The sequence below is a fragment of the Mustela lutreola genome, chromosome 8 (genome assembly GCF_030435805.1).
Source record: "Mustela lutreola isolate mMusLut2 chromosome 8, mMusLut2.pri, whole genome shotgun sequence".
Lineage (NCBI taxonomy): Eukaryota > Metazoa > Chordata > Mammalia > Carnivora > Mustelidae > Mustela > Mustela lutreola.
Window position 1 is genome coordinate 92,514,770 of NC_081297.1, and position 27,599 is coordinate 92,542,368.

Below are 27,599 nucleotides of genomic sequence, written 5' to 3' on the forward strand. Positions count from 1 at the left end.
TCCCAGGACCCTGGGATCATGACCCGAGCTGCAGGCAGAGGCTTTAACCCACTGAGCCACCCAGGAGCCCCCATTGCCTTTTTTTTTTGAAGAGGAAAAAAATATCAGCAGAGAAAACAAAGTTGATTTAAATAAAGATGTTTTGTGCATACTGTATTTTCTCTTTCTATTGGTGGTTATGCCCTTTGAACTGTTTTTTTCTTAACCATTTTTGCCTTTAGGCCAATATTTAGTAGCATAGGGCTCTAGTAGAAGAACTAGCATATTAACTAGTTTATAAAGGAATTTAAATTATCAGATTTGGGGAATTTTAACTTTTTGGTAGTTGGTAATTCATAATTGAAATGTCTGCTAAATATCTCTTCATGACATTTATTTAAAAATGTTTATAATGCCTAAAACATAAAAGTTAAGTGGAATTTTTAAAAAGCAGATATGTAGATTTTAACTCCTTATTCAAGATAAAGCTGTATTTATTTTTATTAGCAATAAAATAGTAATTTACTTAACAGAATGACAGTGCCCTGTGATGTAATAATAAAATATGATCTCAATATAATTCCCATTTATGTTATACACATTCCTAGCTTGTTTGGAAACATATATAGGAATTTGAAGATTGGGATTTAATTTTTATATTATACCATTATTTATTATACTTAAAAGTTTATTTAATCCCAGTTTCTAGTCTTTTTTTTTTTTTTTTATTTTTTTTTTTTTATTTTTTTTTTTTTTTAAAGATTTTATTTATTTATTTGACAGAGAGAAATTACAAGTAAGCAGAGAGGCAGGCAGAGAGAGGAGGAAGCAGGCTCCCTGCTGAGCAGAGAGCCCGATGCGGGACTCGATCCCAGGACCCTGAGATCATGACCTGAGCCGAAGGCAGCGGCTTAACCCACTGAGCCACCCAGGCGCCCTCTAGTCTTTTAAATTAGAAGAATGTCAGGTTTCACATGTACTTGAGAAAGTCACCTAAGACTATAGTATGTGAGATAATCAATACTGATCCAAGATTCAAATCAAAATCACATTGAGATACCACCTTACACCAGTCAGAATGAATGAAATTAAAAATACAGTAGTAAACAACATGTGTTGGATAGGATGTGGAGAAAGGGGTACCCTCTTACACTGTTGGTGGAAAGGCATGTTGGTGTAGCCACTTTGGAAGACAGTGTGGATTCCTTAAGAAATTAAAAATAAAGCTTCCTTATGACCCTGCAATTGCACTACTGGGTATTTATCCCAAAGATACAGATGTAGTGAAAAGAAGGACCATCTGTACCCCAACGTTTATAGCAGCAATGGCCACAGTTGCCAAACTGTGGAAAGAACCAAGATGCCCTTCAACAGGCGAATGGATAAAGAAGATGTGGTCCTTATACACTATGGAGTATTATGCCTCCATCAGAAAGAATGAATACCAAACTTTTGTATCAACATGGACAGGACTGGAAGATATTATGCTGAGTGAAATAAGTGAAGCAGAGTGTCAATTATCATATGGTTTCATTTATTTGTGGAACGCAAGGAATAACACAGAGGACATGGGGAGATGGAGAGGAGAAGGGAGTTGGGGGAAATTGGAGGGGGAGACAAACCATGAGAGACTGTGGACTCTGAGGAACTAACTGAGGCTTTTGGAGGGGAGGGGAGTGGGAGTTTGGGTGAGCCTAGTGGTGTGTATTAAGGAGGGCACGTATTGCATGGAGCACTGGATGTGGTACATAAACACTGAATTCTGGAACACTGAAAAGAAATTTAAAAAATAAATAAAAATTAAAAATAAAATCATTTAAGGAGAAAAATAACTGATCCAATAATCCCTGAAAACAGTTCACCATGAATTCTATTTTACCACATGGAAACTCATTAATAATGATTCTAGATTATCTGTGTGTTTATTTGGTTATCACAACATTCTATAAACCTTTAATTCCATGAAATAATATTGTTGGCACATTTATTAGAAAAACAAAATTTCTCTTTGCTCTTCTAACAAGGTGTTTCTTCAGATTTTTCCCTCTAACTTTATGTGGGAGAACACCATGAGAGAATTAAAGTAGTTGAAAATAATAATCTGAATAGATATTGTGAATGCTTTCTTTATGGTATTGAAAATAGAACAAAATTAAGGTAAAGAAAAATGTCAGACTTTAGCTGCACATATAGGTATATTTAGTTCAATTCTTTTTCATAGAATTAGTGATAAACTTGAGAGTTGCGTGTGGGAGGTATTTTTTTTTTAAAGCTTTCTGATTTTCCTTTATTGACTAACAGTATACAGTCAAGGCAAAAATGGTTTTATTTTGGCTTATATTTTATTCTCTGATTTCTAATTCCAGCAAATATTAAACCATATTTTGGATGACATTGAATTTTTTATCACAAAACTCCAAAAAGCAGCTGAAGCATTTTCTGAGCTTTCTAAAAGGAAGAAAAGTAAGAAAGGTAAAAAGAAAGGACCAGGAGGTGAGTTGGATTTTCTTGATCTTCTAAAAACCATTCAGAATTCCAGTGTTAGGCAGAGTTTCTGCCCTTGGGAACTGCTTAGCAAAACTCCATTGACAGTGGGCCAAAAAGTCCCTTTTCTAGTGTTGGGATTGCATCTGGGATTTAGGCAGAGACTAAGCAGAGTCCAGGGAATGGTCGTTTTTGGTTCCAAGTTGGCTACGGTAAGAAAAGACTCTGGGATACTTAACCTAAATCACAGAGACTGAGATTCAGCCAGTGACCCCTTCGTTAATGTCTGTTAAAATCATAGCTCTGTTCCTACCATATTTTGATTTACTTTATTTTAGAGAACCTCATTGTTTTGTTAAAAGGATTGATTTTTCTCATTAAAATAGTTAACAAATATCAATAGATTTGAATTTTTTAATCCCATAACTCCCAAACAATATATCCAGCTCATGTGCAAGCGGTTTTGGGGTATGTTTTAGGTAGTTATTTAAAAGGCCTCAAAATGTATAAACTTAGAATTGTGGAGCAAATGAAGTACATCAAAGAAAGTACATCAAAGAATAGTAAGTAGATATCCCTTTCATGACGCATGACCTCCCAGTCTTTCTCTAGCTCATGTCTACATCCTAAGCATGTGACCTGTAAATTTTTCTTCCAGATGTGTACATCTGAATATACCTCACCTCCCTATAGTCTGAAATTAAGTATTATTGCTTCCTTATGTCTCAAACAGTTATTCCTGCTGTATTCTGTGTACTATCTGTGTACTCTATTCAGTGTACTATCCTCTTGGTCATCCAGATTTAAGAGCACAGATTCTTGCATGACTTCATTCTCCAGCATGCAGCCAAAATCGATTTTAGTTTTTCAGTGTGTTTTTTTTTAAGATTTTTTTTTTCTTTTATTTGACAGACAGAAATCATAAGTAGGCAGAGAGGCAGGCAGAGAGAGAGAAGGGGAAGCAGGCTCCCCGCAAAGCAGAGAGCTTGATGCGGGGCTCGATCCCAGGACCCTGGGACTATGATTTGAGCCGAAGGCAGAGACTTTAACTCACTGAGCCACCCAGGCGCCCCTTCAGTGTGTTTTATATCCAGTTGTTTCCCTTTTCATTTTCATAGCTAATGTCTGCTTCAAGCTGTCATCATTTTTTACCCGGCTCTCTAAGAGTCTTCAAGCCTTCAGTCTTTTATTCTGGAGGGCAGCTGTCTTCAGGCTCTAACGTAGTCACTTCATTCTTCTGAACAGCATGTTAATTCCATGTTCTATTTAAGTCCATGTTCTATTTAAGATTTAAGTCTACTCCAACCCCCTGATTGTCATGGTCACCCCACAATCCAACCTTGGTCTACTTTCCCATTCTCAGGTTTCTGTGCTTTGGTTTTTCTTCTCACATACATGAGTTTCCTTTCCCCATGTTTTTTTTTTTTTTTTAAACTGATGCTGTTATATCCAACTATGACATTTTCTTACCAAATTGCTGTGTAACAGACCTTTCAGATCCTGTTTTAAAAGCTACTTTCCCCTTGAAACATCTTTTAGGTATCCATTTTTCCATCTCCCAACCCAGTGCAGTCTCTTTCTATAGCACTTCCTTGGTGTATCTTTTTATGTACCGATTTGTGTCTTCTAAAGTTTTTAAGGCCCTTCAGAGCAGGGTTTATAACTCACACATTTTTATAGTCTTTGTGATGATAAGTATAGTCATTGGGACATAAAAAGGATACAGCATGTATCTATGGAATTGATGAAGAATTAGTAGTGCCTAAGCAGAGAAGGGTCCTTTTGAAATGTTGGATTATCTTAGCTTGTTACAGTAAGTCTATGAGACGCAGCAGAGTAGCTAAGAAGCGCTGTATCTGGAATGATCAAATTTTACAGACACAAATGTGGCTTTTTACTTTTTCATTTAATAGATTTTCTGATAACTTTGCTTTCATCTGTCCCGCTTCCCGTTTATTTCTTTTAGAGGGTGTTTTAACTCTGCGAGCAAAACCTCCCCCTCCTGATGAGTTCATTGACTGTTTACAAAAGTTTAAACATGGATTTAACCTTCTGGTAAGTGAAATTTGTTTGTATATAGTTAAAAGAAACAAATGAAAGAGATCAAATTCTAGCCAGGATATTCCTGATGAAATGAAGAGCTAAAGTTGTTGTGGATTTTTTCGGTATGTGTGTCTCGATTTGCTTTTCATTAGGCCAACAGATAATAAAACCTGTATATCCAAGTGAATTATCAAAAAAGAAAACTCCTGAGGTCCCTGGGTGGGTCAGTGGGTTAAGCCTCTGCCTTGGGCTCAGGTTATGATCTCAGGGTCCTGGGATGGAGCTCCGCGAGCCCACTCGGGCTCTCTGCTCAGCAGGGAGCCTGCTTCTCCCTCTCTCTCTGCCTGCCTCTCTGCCTGCTTGTGATCTCTGTCTGTCAAATAAATAAATAAAATCTTTAAAAAATTTTTTTAAAAAAAGAGCAACTCCTAACTTTTTTTTAAACCAAATTCTTTTAATCTGATTTACCTAGGCTGATTCGTATCTCACAAGTGAAACTAACAGTAAAGAACTCTTGCTTTGAGTCTGTGTTGGACCTTTAGGAGCATCTGTTTTTTGCTTGATGACATCATAGTAATCTGTTCATCTGTTTTCTTAATGCTACAGTCCAAACTGAAGTCTCACATCCAGAATCCGAGTGCTGCAGATTTGGTTCATTTTTTATTTACTCCATTAAATATGGTAAGACTGTTAATTTAAGAAAGTAATCACTCTTAGTATGATTTTCAACCCCAAGTTTCTGTCTGACGTATCTCGACAGTTTTCCTTCATTACCTTGCATAGTTATGATTTCCCTTGGCATCTATGTAAGCATCTAGAATGTCCAGTTTGAGAGTTTGAAAGAACCTTAGAAATCATCCTGTTCAAGTGCCTTACTTTATAGCTGAGGAAACCGATAGCTGTGACAGAGCAAGGAAGATGAAAAGAAACATTTATCAGATGCTCATGTTTCAAAATATACTAGGATATAATACAAATGGCTAAAATAATATAGAAGTTTTTCTCTTTCTCCCAAAATAGGCTAGGCATGAGGGAGTACTGATACTGTATGGAGGGCTTTGATCATTTATTTATTCATTGAGAAATATTCATTTAGAGACTATTATTATATGCTTAGCATTATTAGTAGCTTATCAGGAATAAAATAAACATAAGTTTTTACCCTCTTATAACCTCTTGTAGTATGGCGGGGCAATCAGTAACCTGAATATATGCATAAATAGTACCTTTTGCTAAAAAGAAGTGTTATTTGACAAAATACAGCAGGGACACAGAATAGGGAAGGTTTCCAGTGTATGCTCATGCAACCATACACACGTGTGTGAGATGGAGTATTAGCCTTTGTGAATAGGGTTGGTTAAGGTGAGAAGGTGTCATTTCAGCAAATGAAGTGAGGAATGAGTCATGCAGATTTCTGAAAGAAGACAATTCCAGACAGAGAACAGCTATTGTGAGTGCTCTGGGATGGTAATTGCAAATTGTATTCTTGGAATAAATAAGTATTGTGACTTGAACAGAATGAGGGAGATCTTAATTAGGAGATGAAGTCAGCAAAGCAACAAGAGGTCATATTTTGTTGGTCTTTATAAGTGATTATGAAATCTTTTAAACCTTTGGAATATTTTCAGCAGGAAAGGTTTGCTCTGGCTAGAATACTTAGAAATCGGGGAAGAAGGAACTGGGGTGGTTATTAAAATAATCCAGATTGGAGATGATGGTGTTTGGACCTGGTGGCATTAGAAATTGTACAAAGAAGTTGGATTTTCATTATAAAACATAGAGCAACATTTGCTGGTCGATTAGATGTGCTATGCAAGAACCAAGGGTATCTCCAAAGGTTTTGGCCTAAGAGTGGAGGGACGGACTAATTACTAATTGAGATGGGGAAGACAATAGATAAAACAGTTTTTTTGGAGGAAGATAAGGAATTCAGTTTAAGACATGTCAAAATTTTGTTACATCTAAATGGAAAAATTTGATTTGGTAGTTGAATAGATTAATTTGGAGTTCAGTGGAGAAATCAAGGCTAGAGAGACATATTTGAGGATCACCTGTATATAGAAAGCATTTAAAGCCATGAAATTATCACCAAAGTAGTAATTATAATTAAGAAGAGGAACAAGGACTGGTTGAGCTCTGGGCAATTTCAGTGTTAGGAGAACAGAAAGAACCAACAAAGAAAATTGAGAAGAAGCAGTTAAGTCAGGAGAGGAAACATAAGGATACTATAGTATTCTGGAAACCAAATGAAGAAAATGTGTCCAAGAGAAGAATTGAGCAACTGTGCCAGCTATCTCTGTAGTGGAAGCTGATTTACCTCTGTGCCCTTGTCATAGCTGTACAAGGGCAAAGAAAGATGATTTATCTTTCAGGAGGTGACTCTGAATTTAGATAATTTCTACCTTTGCCCATTTGGCCTGAATGTTTTCATGGGGCCATACTGAACACCAGAGGAATATCTTCAACTGTTTGGCTGTAGGTTTATCTAAAATGTAGGGTCTTCTCTTTCTAGAAGGAAGAAGAGAGTGGGCACTAGGGAACAATTCGTAGTCTTTACCTGCTCACTCTGTGCCAGGTCGAGTGATATACATAGAATACATTTTTTCCCCAGAAAACTCCCTTCTCATACATGTGTATTTTTACCTAAGGTATAATTTTTGAAACTAACAAAAGGGTGTGTTGAGAACAATTCCCTTTGTGAAGGAGTTGGAGGTTCCTATGAGTTTATCCAGCCAAAGGTTATACCCCTTTGCCATAGGCCAGGATCTAAGATACACATCTAGATTTTCAATAGGCAGCTATGTTCTTTCCTTATATAGTAAGGTAATATACTTCCCTTCCCATTATATATTTCTTATATCTGCAAATGGTGTAATAGCAACTTTTCTAGGCTGACATAATGAACAAACCGTCTTGTCCTACAGGGCAGTTAGGAGAATTTACTGGAATATTTAAGAGAACACAACAGAAGAGTACAGGGGTTTGGGGAAAGTGTGTGGCAGGAGGTAGATGGGACAGTTGTTGCCCTCACATACAGACAGATCTGAGAAGAGAGTAGGTGACAAATCACCCTTTTCTACAATTCTACCGGATAGGGCATTTCGGTTTTTGTGGGAGGATGAGTGAGGGAGGAGTGGAAAGAGAGTGGAATCCCTTTTAAAAACTTCGAGGAGGACAGAGTTTCCTACTTTCTGGGCTAAAGCAGGCATGAGTGGAATGGTTGTGAATGGCTCTCCCCGTCAGAAGAGCAAATGATTCCTTTGTAGGATGACACTAGCAGCAATGATAATTGTTAGTAATGTGTGATTATCCAGTGTATTATTTCTGTGTTTGTTTTTTTAAAGAGTAAGAACTGTATGAAATAGATAAATTTCATTAATTTTGGTTTAGGGCATAGGAACGCTATGGTTGAAGTACTCTAGTATTTACTGAAAATGGAGCAAATTCAAATGCATTTCCCATAGGTTTTACTTGATTATCAAGAAAGAGAGAGAGAGAGAAAGAAAGTATCCAAGTAACGAAAGGGATAATAAATCTCCTTCTTTCCCCAAGGGCAACTAGACAAGACCTGAAGTAGAATGTAAAATGAATATTGTCTTACCAGCATAGGAAAGTAACATCAGCATAAATGTCAGAACTGGGCAATAAGAGATTAGAAGATGAAAGTCCAAGACTACATCAATAATTTATGAATGCTTCCATATGTTGTTGCTACGTATAGAACATCAGATTTCTACTTGTCTAGTTACTGTTGAATACTTCTTGCTTTATAAGCTCTTTTAAAAATTAGATCAAGGACATTCATATGCAAAGAAGCCCATAGTAGCTAATTAACAAAATTTATATTCCTTATTCTTTAACACATTTGATACTGTCTTAGTTTGAATATTAGGAACTTTTGACTCTAAAGCTGTTTTTGCCACCTCCTCATTCTTGGCACACTCTTTCACACATCATAAGTAGATATGTAGTCATTACATAAAGGAGAGCTATAAAATAATGGGACTGGTTTGGTTTCCTTAAAATGTAGAAATTTGCCTTACTGATCAAGCTGTGTATCTGAAAATAGGATCTTTTTTCATCAGAAATGACTCCTTATTCATGGTCTCTCTAATCAGAATGTATCTGTTGCTCCTTTTAATGTTCTGCCTATAGAACCCCAGACATATTATTTGGACAAGAGACATGGGAAGGAACATTTATTTAGGGCCTATGACCAGCCACACCAAATCTGTGGTTTTAAACCTTGCAGGACCCACCCTCTGCCCTCAGCATCTCCACACACAAACCCACCCACAGTGTCTATATATGCATATGGGCTTAGCATCCATTCTCTAGGGGGAACTTTGTATTTAAGCTTTTTTCCTTTACATTTCTTCTATTTCGTTCCCTCTTCCCGCTGTGAAGCCACAGATTTTAAAGTTCCTCTACTCCTAGATTTTTCCCTGTACTTTTCCCTCTTAATCATCCCTGCATATTCACCAGAAGTGCTTTAGGGGACTCGGACGTAAGAAAATTACTGTACCAGGCTGTCAGGGTAAATTTTGTTCTCAAGTAAGACTCAGCCTCCCTCCTTATTTCTCATCTTTCCTTTCACTGATTCTCAGTTCTCCCCCTAACACTTATGTCTTCTGCAGTTGACTTGGTCCAAGTCCTCATTGGAGGGAAAAGAATGAAAAATAAGCCATAAGTTAAAATGTAACAACTTATATGCATAAATTGTTCCGAGGACTCTGAGGTGCCTTAGAGCAATGGTTTGGGATTAAGTAGGGTTTCTTGAAAGAGGTGATACTGGAGTAGAGTTCTGAGTGATAAAGGAAGGGCCTTCTGGGGAACTGGGAAGCAGCACATGCAGATACACAGAGGCATACAACAGCACAGTGTGCTCAGAACACTTGGATGACCGGGGAGAAACTGAGAAACTGATTCTTGGTCTGGAGCCATTAAAAAAAAAAAAAAATTCCTTTTTTCTTGTGCCATATCTCTGGGAAGGTGAGATTTTTATAAAAGCGCTCTGGTTTCTGCTCTAGGAGATAACTACCATTCTTTAGCCAGGAAATAGCCTCTGAGAAGGCAATTTGGAGCAGTTTCCAGACATGCACTTATCATCATTTTGTTTATCAGAGAGTTGCACCTGCTTATTTGTTTCTGCTAATCATTAAATTACCCATTTTAAATCAGGACAATTTCCTAGAATTAAATTCTGGAGAAAAATATTATAGATTCAGAGTACCAGTTTTCATTCGTCGCTCACTTTTCTCTCTGAATCCTTCTATTTTTGAATGTCTTTATAGGCATAGCCATAGACCATTAAGTTGAGCCTTATTTCTCTCTGTAGTATTCATTTATAGAACCATATTTTTCAAGCTTGGGATAATAGATTTGCCAGGAAAAATACATGTAATTTTTTAAGCAAAAAGCAGAGATAGTTAAACCACCTGACTAAGAATTCTCTGGATAGCCATTAGTATTTTCCAGGGAAAATACAGTCCTGTGCAGCCAATAGACAGATCCTGTGAAAGTTGTTAAACTACTGACTTTTCATTCTAGATTTTTAGTCATGATTGGGCTGGGCAGGTTGACTTAATAAGCTGTTTTTCATTCAGGAATACACCGCACCACATCAGAATTTGAGTCTATAAAAACAGTGCTTGCTTTTGGCATGGCTTTTACATATTTGGAAAATATACATTAATCATTATTTTCTTGCTAAAAAATGATTTATCGTCATTTTAGGTGGTGCAGGCAACAGGAGGTCCTGAACTAGCCAGTTCGGTACTCAGCCCCCTACTGACTAAGGACACAATTGATTTCTTAAATTATACTGTCAACAATGATGAAAGACAGCTGTGGATATCACTGGGAGAAACTTGGATGAAAGCCAGGTAAACGTGTAGGAGTTTCATACCTGTAATACTTCAAGTATTGTTCTTTGTTATTACTTGAATCTAACGAGATAGTTATTTAACCTTCTACTTATAAAAGACTAGGCATTACAGATGAAAAAGCCTAAACCCTTAAAAAGCTAGTCTAGTGGAGAAGATATAAAGTATAAGGATCTTAAGTAGCAGGAGTGACCATAAACTACTAATGTTTGGCAACGGGGAGCCATGAGGGAGAAGATTTGATGAGGGGGTTCGGGGGGTGGGTAGTTACCTTTCAAAGAAGAGCTGGCCTTTAAAATCAATAGATAATAATACTAGTCTACTATGTAATATATATGTACAGACTATACAGATAGTGTTTGCCAGGCACTCTTCCATGCTTTACATAAGTACTATTGTTATCCCCATTTTACAGATAACAAAACTGAGGCCTAGAGTGGTTAAGTAATTTACTCAAAGCCATGTAAGTCTTTAGTGGCAGATGTGCGATTTTTACCTGGCAGTCTGGCTCTGGAGTTGATGTTCTTAATTATTTCGCTGTGCTGCCTTTCAGCAGGATGAGTAGGATTTCCACAAATACATAGTTGGGAATGGGCCTTCCTAATAGAAAGAGAAGCATGAATGAGAGCATGAAGCAGGAAGTCAAGAGAATGGAGAATGAAAAATGCATTTGGCTGGTATATCGACTTTGGGTAGCAGGCGCTGGTGGGGAACGAGGCGAGGAGGGATGGTGTTAAATGAGGTACATGGAAAGAAGCAGGTGGGCTGTGGAGAACCAATAGCTTTGTGATGAGGGGATCGTTTTAAAAATCGTATTTTGTCAGTCAAGAGATTGTGGAAGACAAATCATTTACATTGATTGCCTCATTTAACATTGCAGTGTTGAAGTTTCCTGAGCAAGGCAAAAAAAAAAAAAATTCTCATTTTATGATATGCAAATAAATAATTTTGCCTTCCTAACTTACTCAGATCATTTTATTTCTCTCACTATTTAGAGTGGGTCATTCAGTGTGGTCACTTAGAAGCTTTTCTTCCTAATGCTTTTGAATGGGCTAGCCTGAAAGTAATGGATCAGTTCACAATTTTTTTTTTCTCCTCCTTTTCTTCTGTTGAAACATATAAACTGTGTTTGTATACAAAATATAAAACTTATATTTTGGACTTAGGCAATAGCTTGTGTTGGAATACGATTTACATATTGAATGATTTACCAAGCAAAAAATTTAAAAGCATCATAGTTGCTTTTATATTGAAAACAAGATTTAAATTTAGTTACATATTAATATAACCTACTGTATCATGCTATTTGTATATTGTACTTGGCTAAATAGATTTCTTAAATCTATTGGACTTTCATAGTTTATAATCTAATGATAAGCCTAGGTAGGATCTTTTAGTGTTTTCCCATGAAACTTACTAAATTAATCAGATCTCCTAGTATAAAAATAGCTCAGACTTTCTAATTTCTTAATTTGGGGTCATACCTCAAAATGAGAAAATATTTGACTTTTGGAAAAACTACATCAAAAGGAAATATATTGTTAGCTCTTGGCAAGAGAAAAAGTAATTTTAAAATCCTAATTGTTGAGAGTATTAGGAAATGGATGTACTGATTTAAAAATTCATAAAGATAAAAAGATCATGAAGGTACATAATAATCGGAATAAAATGGCTCATTTCATCGTAGTAGAAATATAACCTGAAGAATTAATCTTTCACTTGTGAAAGATAAAACAACACAATATAGCAGAAATGAAGCTATAATTTCTGTCCCAGTTATTTTTGTGGTTCATGAGTGATTAGGAGCTTGTAGAAATAAGCCTCACTTAGAGTCATTAAATAATGAATGGGCAATGATTGCAATTTCAGATTAGTCCTAACTTGATTTTACTGATTAATGGCTCACTGATAAATTTAATTTATAAAATTGGTAATGTTTCATTTAGGGGACTTTATAACTTAAAAAATCATAAATGTTAAGAACATTCTCTGTTGTTTTCTCTTTTGAAAGATATATCTGATACCAGGAGCATTCATACCGTTGGGAGGGAGGGAAGAGAAGGAGAATCTGAAACTACTTTAGATACAAGAGAAGTTCATGTTCTAAATACTTTTAACACTTCTAGCCTCATGCTCCCTTTCCAAATTTTCAAAACCTGTATCCATGTTACAAAATTGAGTTAATGGAGAATTGAGGCAGTGTACTGAAAACAGATCATGAAGCAGAATTCAATCTCTCTTTCCTTTCGTTGGCATTACAGACTATTATAAGCATGTCCATTTTCCGTTTTTGAGTGGAGAGAGGGCAGATTAGGTATGCTTTGTTTTTGTTTGTTGCCATGTTTTTGTTTTTTGAGGCTAACTTTGTTGACAGTAATTTTGAACATAGATACATTTCTTAATTTTGTGCCTTAATGTTCCTCTACAGAGCAGAGTGGCCAAAAGAGCAGTTCATTCCACCATATGTCCCACGGTTCCGCAATGGTTGGGAGCCCCCCATGCTGAACTTCATGGGAGCCCCAATGGAACAAGATCTTTATCAGCTGGCCGAGTCTGTGGCAAATGTAGCAGAACATCAGCGCAAACAGGAGACGAAAAGATTATCCACAGAGGTAGTTTTTTAGCACCACTTTTTTTAGAGCGTGTAATAACGTGCATTCTCTTGTAATTCTGATTGTGAGTTCTCATTGATCTGAAGATTGTTCTAGAACTAATGAATAATCTGTCTGGCTGCCATTGGTTACCTCTCACTTCTCTGTCATTGCTGTGACAGTTGTTTTGTTTCCCTGTGAAGCCTAATGCCAGCCTTAGAATCCTGTTAGCTCTCACCCCTACCCACCTGCTGCTGTTCCCTGAGCCCGGTGATCCCGTCTCAATTTTTGAGTGCCTGCTTTCTCCCCTTGTAGAAAATTGCCTGACTGGTGCTAAGCTTGTTCTTTCTGTTTTTTCTCTCCATCGTCAGATGCTTAATACAGCTCCCTGAACCTAGGTCCCTGAAGCCTGTCCCAAGCAGCTCTTTCCCAAATGTCCCATTTCTTTCCTGCTTCCTGACTTCCCTCTTTCCCTCCTTCCTTCCCCCTAGTTCTAAATTCCGAAACCTCTTTCTGGCTCTAGAAGGCCAGAGTTTCTTCTGGACTCAGTCCCTAGGCTCAAATGATCATTTATAACACTAACACACCCTGAGGAGATCACAAAATTTATTGTGCCTTTTAAGTATTTTAGTAAACTTTAGAGTATAACCTACATGGAGAGCAAATTGAGGCATTGAAATTAGGTAAGTTTTCTCTGCACATTTCTTAAAAATGATTTTCCTGTGACTCTTCTTGTCCTGTCAGAAAAGAAAATCAAACATTGCTTAAAGCCGAATGAAACCAAGTAGAAGGATCAGAACCCAAGGAATTAGATGAATGAGGTCTAGTTTGGAGAAGAAATAGTAAATGATGACTAGATCCTCCTTGAAGTCTGGCTCATTTCCTTTATTTAATTCCATAGTTTAATTTTCTCAGCATGCTGTGGGTATTTGTAATAAGGCAAACATGATATGAAGGAATGATTAACAAACCAGAGTAAATCTTCACTTTTAAGGAAAAGCACATAAGTTAAATTTTTAAAAATCAGTCCCTTGGACTGTAACCATAATATTATAGAAGATTGGTTAGATTTTGAAACTTTAGAAATAAAACAAATGTACTGCTTTGAAGGTATATATTTTTTCTAACATAATTGCTTTTTCCTCTGGCTCATCGAAGGGTAGAGTCTCTAACTGCTGTTTCTTCCAAGTGATTAAGAAGATGACCTCACAGCCTTTGCACTGGTTGGCAGTCCTTCTCTGGACCTTAGCACTGTGGATTTTATAGTTCAGACCTCATCACTGTAGATTTCCTTTCCTCATAGAGGGCAGCTTTTCTAAAGGAAAAAAAAGGTGTAATTGAACATGAAATTATGACACACTTGTTGCTATAGTTACAGCCAACTATTTTGAAATCACAGAAATTTCTAGCTTACAGTCCTATATCTTAAATGGGAAAATACATTCACTTAATAATGTATTGCCTCAGAAATTCACTTTCGTACATTCTTTTTCAAAAACTTACGTATTTAAAGAGTGAGTAACGTGTTCTGGGCTTCCAATGTAGAAGTTGTCTACCCTCACCGAAGAAGTAATCTTAAAGGAAGAATTATTGAGAATCTTTCCTAGAAATGAGTTATCACTTTCCTATTGTAAACTATTTTCCATTTTATGGCCTAAGTACTTATTCAGAGGTTTCAAAAAATGAAATGAAAAGCGCCTGCTAGCTGTTTTAGGGGGATTTTTATGCCTTAAGAATTTGTTGGAAGAGAGACCAACTAATGGTGATTTAAAATGCATTAAAAAAATGCAATCATCCCCAGCAGAGGAGCTTTATTATACTTTATTGCTACTAAAATAAATACACTCAGGATAAGACCTGGATGATTCAGGATCTGGTGGTTTTGTGTAGAATCGAAAGACATAGGTGACATGGTGTGTCAAACATTAGTGGCAATACTCAACTTCTTTCCTTCCTCTGAAGGAGCAGCAGACCTAAACAAGCTCGTGTAGTCATCACAGTTAGTCACTTGGCATCATTCCTCTCCTCCCTTGCAATAATTCCGGTCACTCTCAGGACCTGGTGATCTCATGCTGACTGACCACATTCTCTTCTGTTCAGAGTTAGCCAAAGGTGAGGGTGATTCTGACAGGTTCTTGCACTCCCCCCGTCTATAAAACATTGCTAACCATCCAGGGCCTCTCCTCTCAACTAGGGAAGTGAGAAACTGAATTAATTAAGCTACTTATTTGTCATTTTTAATTTCAGCTTTATTGAGGTATAATTGACAAAATCATGAGATATTTAAGGTGTTCATCTGGTGATTTGTAAGGCATTGTGAAAGAATCCCCCCCACCACCACCCATCTAGTTAGTTAGCGCTCTGACACATCTGTTGCCTCACATATTTATCTGTTTTTCTTTTGGTGAGCACATTGAAGTTCTGCTAGCAAATTGTAATTGCACAATATAGTGTTATCAGCTATCTTCACCATTTCACATTAGATCCTCAGACCTTATTCATTTATAGCCAAAAGTCTGTACCTTTTTACCAACTGCTCCCAATTTCCCCCAGCCCTTGGCAACTGCTTTTCTACTCTGTTTCTATGAGTTCAGCTTTTTAACATTTTTTAAAATTTCACATATAAGTGATACCATGCAGTATTTTTCTTTTCCTGATTGGCTTATTTCACCTAGCAGAATGCTTTCAAAGTTCATCTGTGTTGTTGTAAATAACATGATTTGGTTCTTTCTCATAGCTGAATAATATTTCATTATATATTAATACTGTATCTTTACCCATTCATCTGTTGACGGGCGCTTAGGTTGTTTCCATATTGTGAACAAAGCCGCAGTGAACATGGAGATGAAGATATCTCCTCAAGATCCTAAATTCATTTCCTTTAGTATTACACCCACTAGCGAGTCTGTGGAATAGTATGGTAGTTCTAGTTCTGATTTTTTGAGGAACCTCCATACTGTTTTCTTTTTTAAATTTATTATTATTATTTTTTTTTTTAAAGATTTATTTATTTATTTATTTGACAGAGAGAGATCACAAGTAGGCAGAGAGGCAGGCAGAGAGAGAGAGGAGGAAGCAGGCTCCCTGCTGAGCAGAGAGCCTGATGCGGGGCTCGATCCCAGGACCCTGGGATCATGACCTGAGCCGAAGGCAGAGGCTTATTAACCCACTGAGCCACCCAGGCGCCCCTATTATTTTTTTAATAAGAGAGAATCCCAAGCAGACTCCCTGCTGAGCACACGGGCTTGGTCTCACAACGAGGAGATCGTGACCTGAGCTGAAATCAAGAGTTGGTTGCTTTAACTGACTGAGTCCCCCAGGCATCTCCCTCCAGACTGATTTCCATAGCCCTACACCAGTTTACATTCCTACCGACAGTGTACATGCGTTTCCTTTTCCCCGCACATCCTCACCCACACTTGTTTTATCCTGTCTTTTAGATGATAGCCATCCCAACAGGTGTGAGGTGACATCTCATGGTGACTTTGATTTACAGTTCCTTGATGATTAGTGATGTTGAGCACCTTTTCATGAACCCATTGTCCATTTGTATGTCTTCTCTGGAAAGGTGGCTGTTCAGTTGCTCTGCCCATTTTTTGACTGGATTGGGTTTTTTGTTTATTTGTTTGTTTTCTCTTGAGCTATATGAGTTCTTTATATATTTTGGATTTTTAGTCCTTATCAGATACATGATTTGCAAATATTTTCTCCCATTCCATAGTTGCTTTTTCATTTTGTTGATGGCTTAAACCAAGGTATTTAAATGGTGAAAATTGTTTCTTTGTATTTATGTGTTAAGCCTGTTCTAAAGGAGTAATATAGTGTGGGTGTTTTGACAGTCACACTAGCCCATTGGAGAAAACTTACCTACACATCTGTGTTTAAACACATCTATACCCCTGTCAACTCTGTCATTAGGATGAACTATGGTAAACATGTATCTAAGCCTTTTCTAAAACATTTCCAGTTTCAGATATTTTGCCCCAATGAGTTCACAAGCAATTTAAATAGCCAAGGACTTCCAGTACTTCATGGTCTGTTGTGCCTTCTCCATACTTCATTTCACATAAAGAAATGGCTACCGTCTTTACATGATTTTTTTTTTTTAATCTTTGTTTCTTTGTTTTTTCCCCATAGCTTTGAAACCATGGTGCTCACTGAGGCCCATAGACCTCAGTTCCCCCTCCTGGTAGCTCCCAGTGGGCTCATGTTGAAATTAGGTTAACTACAAAAAGGAATTACTTCAGCATTGTCTGATCCTGTATTGAATGTTAAGATCAGTGTGTTTCTGTCTTTCTGTATTTTCTTCTGTCTTTCTGTATTTCCCTCAATAGTAAATCTGGTAATAGTGGCTGCCATTTTTTTTTAAAGTTAAAAAAAAAAAAGTATCTGTGTACCTTTAAAAAATGAGATTGTAGTGTGATTTTAATACACAGAGTTTAAATGATTTTCATGTGATATTATTTACTTTGCTAGAGTGGTAAGGGTCTGTTTCTTAAACATAGAGAGCGAGTGGGCAGAGTTTTATTGTTGTTTTTAAACCAGCTTTATTTTATGTAAACTGTTAAAGTCCACCTACTACCAAAACCATCTATTACTAAAGTTCCCGAGGAGAGAATTTATCGTTTGTATACCCACTTATTTTCAGAATTTTTATACTAATGACTTTTCCTATTATAAATAGGTCTTTGACAAAAGTATATCACCCCCGGGGATTTCATAACTTGTTAATAATGGTCAAATACTTAAAAATGAGAAACATAACAATGTAGTGGAGGATTTTGTTGACTAATATTAGTTGTCATTCCAATAGTCTTAGTGACTCTTTAATCTCTTTTCCTTTGTCTTTCAGCAGTCCGGTGTGTCAGAGTATCCTCCAGCAGATGGTTATGCGTTCAATAACATGTACACAAGAGGGCCCCATCTGGACCAAGGGGAAGCAGCTGTGGCTTTTAAGCCAACTCCTAATCGCCACGTAGATAGGTAACATTTCATGGGCACCACTTGAAGAGACAGATACCTGTCTCTCATTTAGTGCAAATAGAGGTCCCAGCGGCCGCATTGTTCACAACTTCTTTAAACTTTCCATCTGTTAATTGTTTAATGAAGTTTCAGTTGTTCCTTTATAGAATCGGCTTTGATAAACACAGCCTCTAGTCTATAATTCTTAGTGGAAAACCTCCAGCCTATAACTCTAATTTAGTGTAGTGCCTTTGGATGTCTTCCCCTTTTTAAAAAGATGCTCTGACAAAATCTGTGAATTAAGAAGAAAGAAGAATTGTTTTGAAACTCCCCATTAGTTTATACCAGATGGTCTCTAAGGATCCTTCTAGCTCTGTAACTTTTAAAGGAAATGATTTCCATCTTTCTCTTCCCCCAACAAAAACAAACCTTCCTGTAGATAGAGCTGTTTCTAAGTATAAACTAAATATTTAGAAGGACTCAGTGCTTTATTTGCCATTCTTGCTATTTCATCTTATTATATTGTATTTTCACTTTCCAGTTTTATATTTCATTTATTTTCCCGTAGTTTCACTCTTGAAAAAAATTCAGTGTGGGCAGAGATGGAGATTGGAGATGGGGGAGAAATAAAGGCACTTTGGAGTAGGTTTACCTCTTCCGTCTTGTTTTCCAACCTGTGCAAATGAGATTGACCAACCCCTCTACAAAAAGGAAAGAAAAGGAAGTGAAAAACATGCAGGAGAATGGTCATTTAGATGAAGTAGGATAGAGAATTTGCCCAGCTACCTTCCTACCTCAAAGCCTCACTCACTATTAGTGTTACAGTCCCTTTCCTTCTTCTCATTATTCTTTTTTCTTAATAGAATCTAAAGAAGATGGGATCTAAAATGTGTGATTTTTGTTAGGAATGATAATAGGTAATATTAAATAACTGGTGTGGAAATTACACAGATATTACTCTAAGGACACCTGTAACATGTTATATTGAGTATAAAGTCAGCAATGAGTATTAGCAATGAATAATACATTTTGAAAATAGAACATACGAAATAAGTTTTAATTGTGGATTCAATTTCTAGCAAATAACACATGAACATTATTTTCAGAAGTTTGAAAATTATTTCATTGACATTCTTTTTGACTAACCTATTACTCATCCTAATATTTTCTTTTTCCTTTTTTGAAATTTGCTTTTATAATTATTTTTATTACCCTAAATTCTGTTACATGCCTGAAAGGCAGTAAATGCAACATAAAGTATAGTCACTCTTCTGTGAAACTTACCATGCCATTAGGTAAACTGCCTATTGAATATAGAGCCCTCACCACCTAGGGATTATAGTTTACTGCTATCCAAAAGCAGTTTCCATTTTAGAGATGTCTCTGATCATTGCCAACTCCACGTCTGCTCTCTATCAAGTCATTTTAAAAGTATTTTATTTTATTTTATTTTTTCAGTGTTCCAAAATTCATTGTTTATGCACCACACCTGGTGCTCCATGCAATCTGTGCTCCTTAAGACCCACCACCAGGCTCAAGTGCATATTTATTACTTCAAAACCATATGTTTTGATATAGTATAGATCTCTTAAGAAATTTCATATATCTGAAAAATTCCAAAATAGGATTTTCAGATGGATTACTGTGGTCCATATCATAGCTACATTTAATCTGTAGAGGACGAGAAACTGAACCATGAAGATTTGTACATTCTAAAGTAATTTACAAAGTGCAGTCACCTCTGAGACACTCAGGATCACAAAGATTTCAAGAACTACAGCAAAATTTTCTTTTTAACTGGCTGGTTCAGTTACACAGTGGCAGCGAGTTACTCTACCCTTTTACAGTGTACTCAACTCTATTATTAACAGTGATTGTTTTCTAGATTATTCAACTCTATTATTAACAGTGATTGTTTTCTAGATCATGGAAGGGCAGAACTTGAGGGAAGAGAGATAGGAAACTGAAATTACTGCTTTTCTGACTTTTGAAGTAGTTGAATTTTTTTTCCCCCAAATGAAATCTAAGTAGAATGTAAACATATAAACTAGGGAATAGGGGTGGAAAGCCCATGGAACAGTTTTTAAGTTATTATTATTATACAATAATTATTTGGCTATAATGTTACTTTTCTCCCTTTTTACTATTTTTTTTTTAAAGATTTTATTTATTTATTTGTCAGAGAGAGAGCGAGCAAGAGCGAGCACAGGCAGACAGAGTGGAAGGCAGAGTCAGAGGGAGAAGCAGGCTCCCTGTGGAGCAAGGAGCCCGATGTGGGACTCCATCCCAGGATGCTGGGATCATGACCTGAGCCGAAGGCAGCTGCTTAACCAACTGAGCCACCCAGGCGTCCCGCTTTTAATTATTTTTTTAATAAATCAAAAATGGCCAATTGGTAGCATAGCATAGGGGCCATCTTTTTCATTGTACCTTAACTCTTTGGGAGTTGCTAAGAGGTTGCAGATTACCTGTGACCACAGGATACATTGTGTCCACAATTATAATGCTGACCATGCGGTGATTCCAGAGGACCCTGGTAGGCCACTTGACGGAACGATGAACAAACATATTTAGTTCCTTTCTGCTCTTTATCTTGTAGAAATGAGTAAGGAAATTTGGAAAGATAAGTGAAGGAGAACAGGGAGTAAAATTAATTTAAAAAAAACAGTTATTTGATTATTGAAATGAATAAACTATTATAATAGCCAAGTTTTATTGTATTATGTATAGAAGTATTTATTAAATTATGTTAAATCTATTTATGGTCATTTAATGATTGAAGGAACTATGTAGTTCTTTAAGGAAGTTTTCTTTTTTAAAAAAACATACGACTCTTGAACCTGTTCTTACTATTAAAATAAGTTTGTAAGGAATTAATTAATTAACTAGAATGTGTTTTTAGTCTTGTACTTAATCTATACCTTCCCTTGCAATTTAGGAACTGGACAAAGCTTTCCTAAAAATTGACACTTAGTCATAATTTTTAATATTAATTGAAGACATTGCTTGAATTACTGAAATCAACATATAATTTAAATTACCACTATGGAAATTATGTTCCGTCTCCTTTAATTTTATAAAAAATGCTAACATTGATCTTTGTTCTAGTTCTTCCATGGTAGAGATGCTAATTAACAAAGCAATACCCCAGTATATTTAATGGACAAAGAATTCATAGATTTGCATTCTAGATTCGCCTTAGTACCCACTAACCTTGTGATTTTGCATTATTTATTTTTGCTGTAGGCATAGTTTGCTCATTTTAATAGACGGACTTCAAAGTTTTGTTTTGTGTTTTTTTTTTACTTAGTTCTCATATTCTATGTAATGTGATCAACTAAACTGCTATTGAAATAATTTGTCAGGATGTTTTCTGGTAGGAATTAGCTTGCCCTGATGTTTTACTTCTGTTTTCAGCCTATAGGAAGAGCTAGCTGAATGATATTTTCTCTTTCTTTTTATAGAAATTATGAACCACTCAAAGCACAACCCAAGAAATATGCCAAATCCAAGTATGACTTTGTGGCAAGGAACAACAGTGAGCTCTCTGTTCTAAAGGATGATATTTTAGAGGTAATAGAATTGTACTTTTTTAGTACTCTTAATAAAATGGATTTATTGTATGTGGTATATATCTAAACCTTCCTCAAAGAAATGACGAGATCAAGAAATTATTCTTAAAACAGTGTTATTTTATCAAGGATATAGGTATATTATAGATGCCTATATCTAACTAGGAGGGGGAGCTGCTTTTTCTTATTTTCTGTTCATTGGGTTTTTCTGGGGGAGGGGGTGGAGGACAGAGATGGGGATGTGGAGGACAGAGGTTGGATTTCTTGGCTTACTTTGTCCTCTTTCTTCTTCTAGGCTTTATGCATTTTGTAACCGATGCTAGTTATATAGATGCATCATAATATTTTAATAAGAACACAGTTTTTTATTCCTGTCCTAGTACCCTTGCACAAATATACCCATCAGTGAGTAAGCTAATGATCCTGGGAGTAATTTACTATGACTTCCAAACCTCTTTCTTAGGTCATAATGGAGAGTTCCTCTTCTGTGGTAAATAATGTCAGATAGTCACATAGTTTTTGTGAAAAATAATGGTTTTCATACTGTTCCTTCCTATTCAAAGGATATAGGCCTCTCCAAGCAAGTCATCTTCATCATCTATAAGTACTTCCAATAATGCCAGTAGTTAAAAATTCTTGGCAGGTAATGAGAACCTCAGGTATATTCATGATAGTGGTGGTTCCATGCCTGTCCTATACTAGTGATTATAATTATTAGTGTAACTCCTGGGAATCATTCAACCCACAATATGTTGATAGTAAGCCAGTTTATTATAAGTGAAAAGAGCTTCTTGTTCTAAGGAATAAAAATTGAATTTCTTTCATAGATTGGTTTTGGTATGGAATGATGTCTCTATCTTTTTGCGTGATGACAGATCCTTGATGATAGAAAGCAGTGGTGGAAAGTTCGAAATGCAAGTGGAGACTCTGGATTTGTGCCAAATAACATTTTGGATATTGTGAGACCTCCAGAATCAGGATTAGGGCGTGCTGATCCACCTTACACGCATACCATACAGGTATTTATGACATTTTGGCAAAATTTAATTTTTTTAAACTTTCAAATTCATCACTTTTCCATGGGGTTTAAATACCTTTTGTGTATTAATTATTTTGAGATTTAATTTGTTGTACAATTTGTATAGATTTTTTTTCCTAGGGTAATTGAGGGGCAATGGTTACAGATATAGGGAAGAATTATATATATGTTTTTTCTGATGTATTTCTTCAGAAAGTTGCTCAAAATGTTTACCAGTAAATGTTGCTTCTCTTAATGCTATTTTTCCCCCATCCTACAATGCTTCTGATATGTGGATAAGTAGTATTTCTGCCTCTTCACTCTTGCCCAGAGCCTTCCTATCCAGTGGCTTCCTCTTGATAGAGGGTGGCGCTGTGACAGTGGCTGGAGTGTCCAGCAACTCATCTTCACCATCCTTTGCCCTCATTCTCTTAAGTGTTCCATCCCTGACTAACCTTGAACTTTCACCCTTCTCACCTTACACTAGCACATGAGTATTCCTTTGAACTGTAATATTTTTCCCGTCTTGATTTTATGATTAAAATATACTTAAGATATAGGGTAGCAGGTTGTCTCTCTTTGATCATAAATAAGTTTTGAGTGATATGCCACAGTTTCAGGACTTTGGTGACCCTGGTTATCCCATTCACCCTGATATCTGAACTCACTCACTATTAAACCCTTGGGATTTTTAACCTATGACAGGATCTCTAGAGTTGGGTCTGCTAGCAGAGGCAGAATGGAGGGAACATCTCATGTATAGCTTTGAACCTGTGGTGGCTTCTCTACTGTGCCCCCAGGAAAATTTTAATTTTCAGAATCTTGAGCAAAAGACCACAAATGACCCCATAATAATGTCATAAGTATGAGTAGAAGCAACATAGAATAAATATTCAGTGAAATAGTTCATTTTCGTGCGAGGTCTACGCTTAGTAAGATACAGATTGACCAAACCTAGACTTGTGATCATACTCCTACTGCCATGACCATTCATTATAGTTACTTTTAGCTTCTCATAGCATTCAAGTGGAGTACCAGTCCTCTACTTACCTGGAGTGACCCTCAGCCTTATTAGAATCCAAGAGTCAAGCAAATTTTAAAATAAATTTATGTACAATTTATGTATCTTGATACCTTACAGTGATGGCAGTGGGAATTCTGTTTGCTTGTTTTATTTGGTCGGATGTGCGGATGTATAATGTACTTAATTTATGTTCATCATTTGTCATTAGCTGTTGATGCCAAAGAAGGAGTTTGAGTTATTCAAGGTATGGTCCACTCCATTCCCTGTGGATTTTTGAAGTGAATTTTCTAACTCAGTCTGAATACCTTTTTGTTTCCTAACTTCTTTTCTGATTTTGAGATGTGGTTACCTGACATGACATAGGCTCCTGCCTGGTTTATAAATGATGTTGTTTACATTCTTTACTGTAGAGATTTAGACCAAATGCCTTCAACAATATTAAAGAGTATATGCTTGAAATATATGCCTAAAATGGTATAGAGTATATATATGGAATATTTTTAGCAATTAACTTGTGAGAAGCAATAAGAAACACTGTTCAGAGAGGCTATCGCTAGATGCCTCTCTATGAGCAGGAGCCAAGATTTATATTTTAGAGTTAAAAACAGTTATTCAAGTTTGGTGTATGTGTGTGTGTGTGTGCACATAGTTGCTAAGAATAAGCAAATCCAATACAGACCTAAAACTTGCAAATAATATCAATTAGAAGTATTTTTTCCCATCCGAGATTTCCTAGTGAATTTAACCTCTTCTCCTTCATCTATTTATGTACAGTCTTATCTTTATCTTCAATTCTGACCCTTGGCCTGAGCCATCATTTGACATTTCTATTTAATGATTGCTTCTGTTTAAAACAGAAGCAAAACTATTAATACACATCCAAGGTAAGAAGAGTACTTTCTAAGAACATGAACTCTATCCTTCTTTCCTTGAACAGAGCCTCATCTTATATTTTCATCAACCTTGGCACAACCAAGAAATTTTTTAAGTGCTCACAAGTTTCAGGAGTTTGTTTTGCTACTTTATGTAAATAGAAATGTGTGGATATTGCCTGTTTGGGCTGTTTCCTTTTAAACTTTTCAAAACTATTTGACGTCTTCTAAAAATTTCTGGATGCAACTCTGAGTACAGTGAAATGCATGTGGAAACATTATAGAAGCTGTGTGTGTATGTGTGTGTTTAGGTTAAGAGCCCTACTTTTAAAGGTTTTATTAAAAACAGTTTATTTTTTAACAGCTCCTGAAAACTTTGGGCTGAGCCCAACAAAACCACCAAAATCTTGTAAAATTTTAATAAGTAGGTTTGACAATCTGCTATCTGGCATAAATCCTACTCTAAAAGAATTCCTGTTTTTCAAAGCATTTGTAACAAGCACACAATGACTAGATAAAGTAAGCTGGAAAAGAAGGACATCCTTGGAAATATATGCCAATCTGTTACCTTCATCTACAGTATCTAAAGAAAAACTCCGTGGCTTATTTCAAAATGATAATAAAGGTCCCACATTATCTATGTTGATTCCAGTGATCTAACTCCCTAGCCTTTGAGAACTCCACTGGATTATAAACAAACCAAAAGCAATTCTGTGTCTTACTCATCTTTTTGTTCATTCACCTCCCAAATATTTATTGAGCACCAAGATCTTGCATTTGATGAAAAGGAAGACAGAAAGCCTAGCACTGAGCAGATCTTCCATAAAAGCTTACTGTCTGGAATCAGAACCTCCAACCCGTCTGTCACAGCTTTGCTCCTTTGTGCTTGGAGTATGACGAGCAGTGACCCTCTCCTTAGAAATGGATGACATACTTTTCCCCTGGTATCTTCTATTCATTGAGATCAAATTTGGAAGGAATTTAAAGAAACTACTTCTTGCAAAAACATTTTAGATCCCTGGACTGGGCTGCAGAAAGATACGTAGTGGTTAATTGCTTCGTTACTGGAGGTAATAGTATTACCTCCAAAGCAGAGCATGCCAGGGGCCAGTGTTCATGCTGTGGGCTAGGCATTGTTTAAGGACTTCACAAATACTCATTCATTGAATTCCCACCACAAATCTAATGAAGTTAGGTACATTTTATGTATGAAGAAACCGAGGTATGGAAAAGTAAGTCACCCACAGTTACACAGCTGCGTGAAGCCAGGATTGGGACCTACAACTCTGGATTCAGAGCCCGTGGGGAATCAGGCTTAGAAAAGATTATTTTCTCATTTTGTATATACATATGGTTCTCACTACATGAATGCTTCAGGGACATTTTCTCCAAATAGTTTTACCATACATTGTACTGTTATAAAAGTTAATCTGATAGTTACCATCCTCAGAATGGGATTTCTGCCTTACCCATCAATTCCTTGGATTTCATCAATTCTTCCCTTTTTTTTTTTTCATCATTTAGGAAAATAATCCAAGTGACAGAGTTTACTTAGAAACTAGACATTTTGTGAGTGGTGGGAATAAGGGAATTACCTGTAAATTGTTCCATGTAGCATTGACAAGTCACCAACTTGGTGGAAATGCACAGTTGTGACTCTTCCTTTTTTATACCCTCGTGTGTCCTGTGAAGACTCATGGCTGTCCCCCGGGGTGGGGGTTGGGGGCCACAAGGGCAGCACTTGCCTTTGTTCACACACTTTGGGTTGGAGATTCTCTTCTGATAGCAGGGATGCTAGTACCTGGCAATAGAAGCCAGTAGGTGTTGAATTGCCACCTGAAGTCCCCGAGCGTCTAGGTTATTTAATATCCTCACATTTGGAGTGATTTTTAACAGCTCTGTAAAGACTGCCATTCCCACCAAATGTGTTTCCCCCATGGGTTCCACAAAATTTTAAAAATGAAAAGGAGGGAGGTAATGAAGAATTTATGAAAGATATGGTACATTAAAAAGATTTAGTGAATCTTTAGTGAATGTTTAGTGAACAGGGAAAAGGAAGTAGGTGCTTATGAGAGATTTTGGAGAAATGGAGATAAATGACATACCTGTTGGTAACATTTTTGTTGTAGAGCATTCTAGGACTTTGTTGTATTTTAGCTGGGCAACAGATCGATATCCAGGGTGCTTTCTCCCCATGTGGAGTCTAGTTGCCACGTAAAGTTTCCTGATAATTCTTTTGACTTGATTCCCAGACCTCTGGCACTGTGACTGTTGAGCTGCTAGAGTTACCTTTTTGCCCATGTAGGTTCTCAGCTGTAGGGAAGCAGAAACTAACCCCTCCCTGCTATTATTGCTGGTGTACTCAACGCCTGGACTAAAGAAGTCTTTCATTTATTATTATTATTATTAAGTCTACATGCTTATTATTATTATAAATACTCTTACTCTACAAAGGGGCAAATAATTATGATTATCTGGTCATTATGGTCCTGTGAATTGAACAGAAAGCTTCTTGTCTTCTCTGTTTCCTAGCAAGAGATACTGTGATAATATGGAAAAAAGCCCCAATCTAGGTATTGATAGTCCAGGATTCTGATCCTGGGTTCTGTCACTGGTGAGCTGTGTGGCCTTAAAGAAAACATTTTATTTTTCTGGGCTCCGGTTTGCTCAGCTGTGACGTGGAGGGGGTCAACAACTTTCATGATCTCCACAATCCAGTCTAGATATAAACCTTCGGTATTTTTCTCTATCCATGTTTAAGTAGCCCTAAATTAGAAATGGAAATATTTTCTGTGGGTGACTTTTAAACCACTAGCGGCACTAACTTCACCCCATGTTATGATTGCTCTGTTTCTCAAGCTCAGTCTGGAAATTCAGATACAGCTGGACAGACAGGGACCATTTTACTAAAGATGTTTCCATATGGGTTCATTCCAGCAGACCAATTTCCTGATAATATTCATTCAGTTCTTTAAAATGTGTTTTTTAAAAAGTAGGTCATGTAAAAATATTACCTTCTCAGTGATCCATACCAAAATACATACAACTGAAATTAATTGATGTCAAAGATTCTGTTTTTAATTTGACAGAGAGAGACACAGTAAGAGAGGGAATATGAGTGGGGGGAGTGGAAGAGGAGAAGCAGGCTTCCCGCCAAGCTAGGAGCCTG

At 36.7% G+C, this 27,599-nt stretch overlaps 1 protein-coding gene across 8 annotated transcripts in view; it reads left to right on the top strand.

The window, feature by feature from the left end:
* EPS8 (epidermal growth factor receptor pathway substrate 8) overlaps window positions 1–27,599 on the top strand; it is a 180,867-nt gene that overhangs the window by 137,881 nt on the left and 15,387 nt on the right. For 7 of the 8 annotated variants that reach the window (XM_059185963.1, XM_059185962.1, XM_059185965.1 and 4 more), the window contains 8 exons: window positions 2,346–2,472; window positions 4,430–4,518; window positions 5,113–5,187; window positions 10,243–10,391; window positions 12,820–13,003; window positions 17,835–17,965; window positions 21,409–21,517; window positions 22,392–22,535. In XM_059185963.1, coding sequence (XP_059041946.1) covers window positions 2,346–2,472; window positions 4,430–4,518; window positions 5,113–5,187; window positions 10,243–10,391; window positions 12,820–13,003; window positions 17,835–17,965; window positions 21,409–21,517; window positions 22,392–22,535 — 1,008 coding nt within the window. The remainder of the gene's footprint in view (window positions 1–2,345; window positions 2,473–4,429; window positions 4,519–5,112; window positions 5,188–10,242; window positions 10,392–12,819; window positions 13,004–17,834; window positions 17,966–21,408; window positions 21,518–22,391; window positions 22,536–27,599) is intronic. The other variant, XM_059185959.1, reaches the window with a different exon arrangement.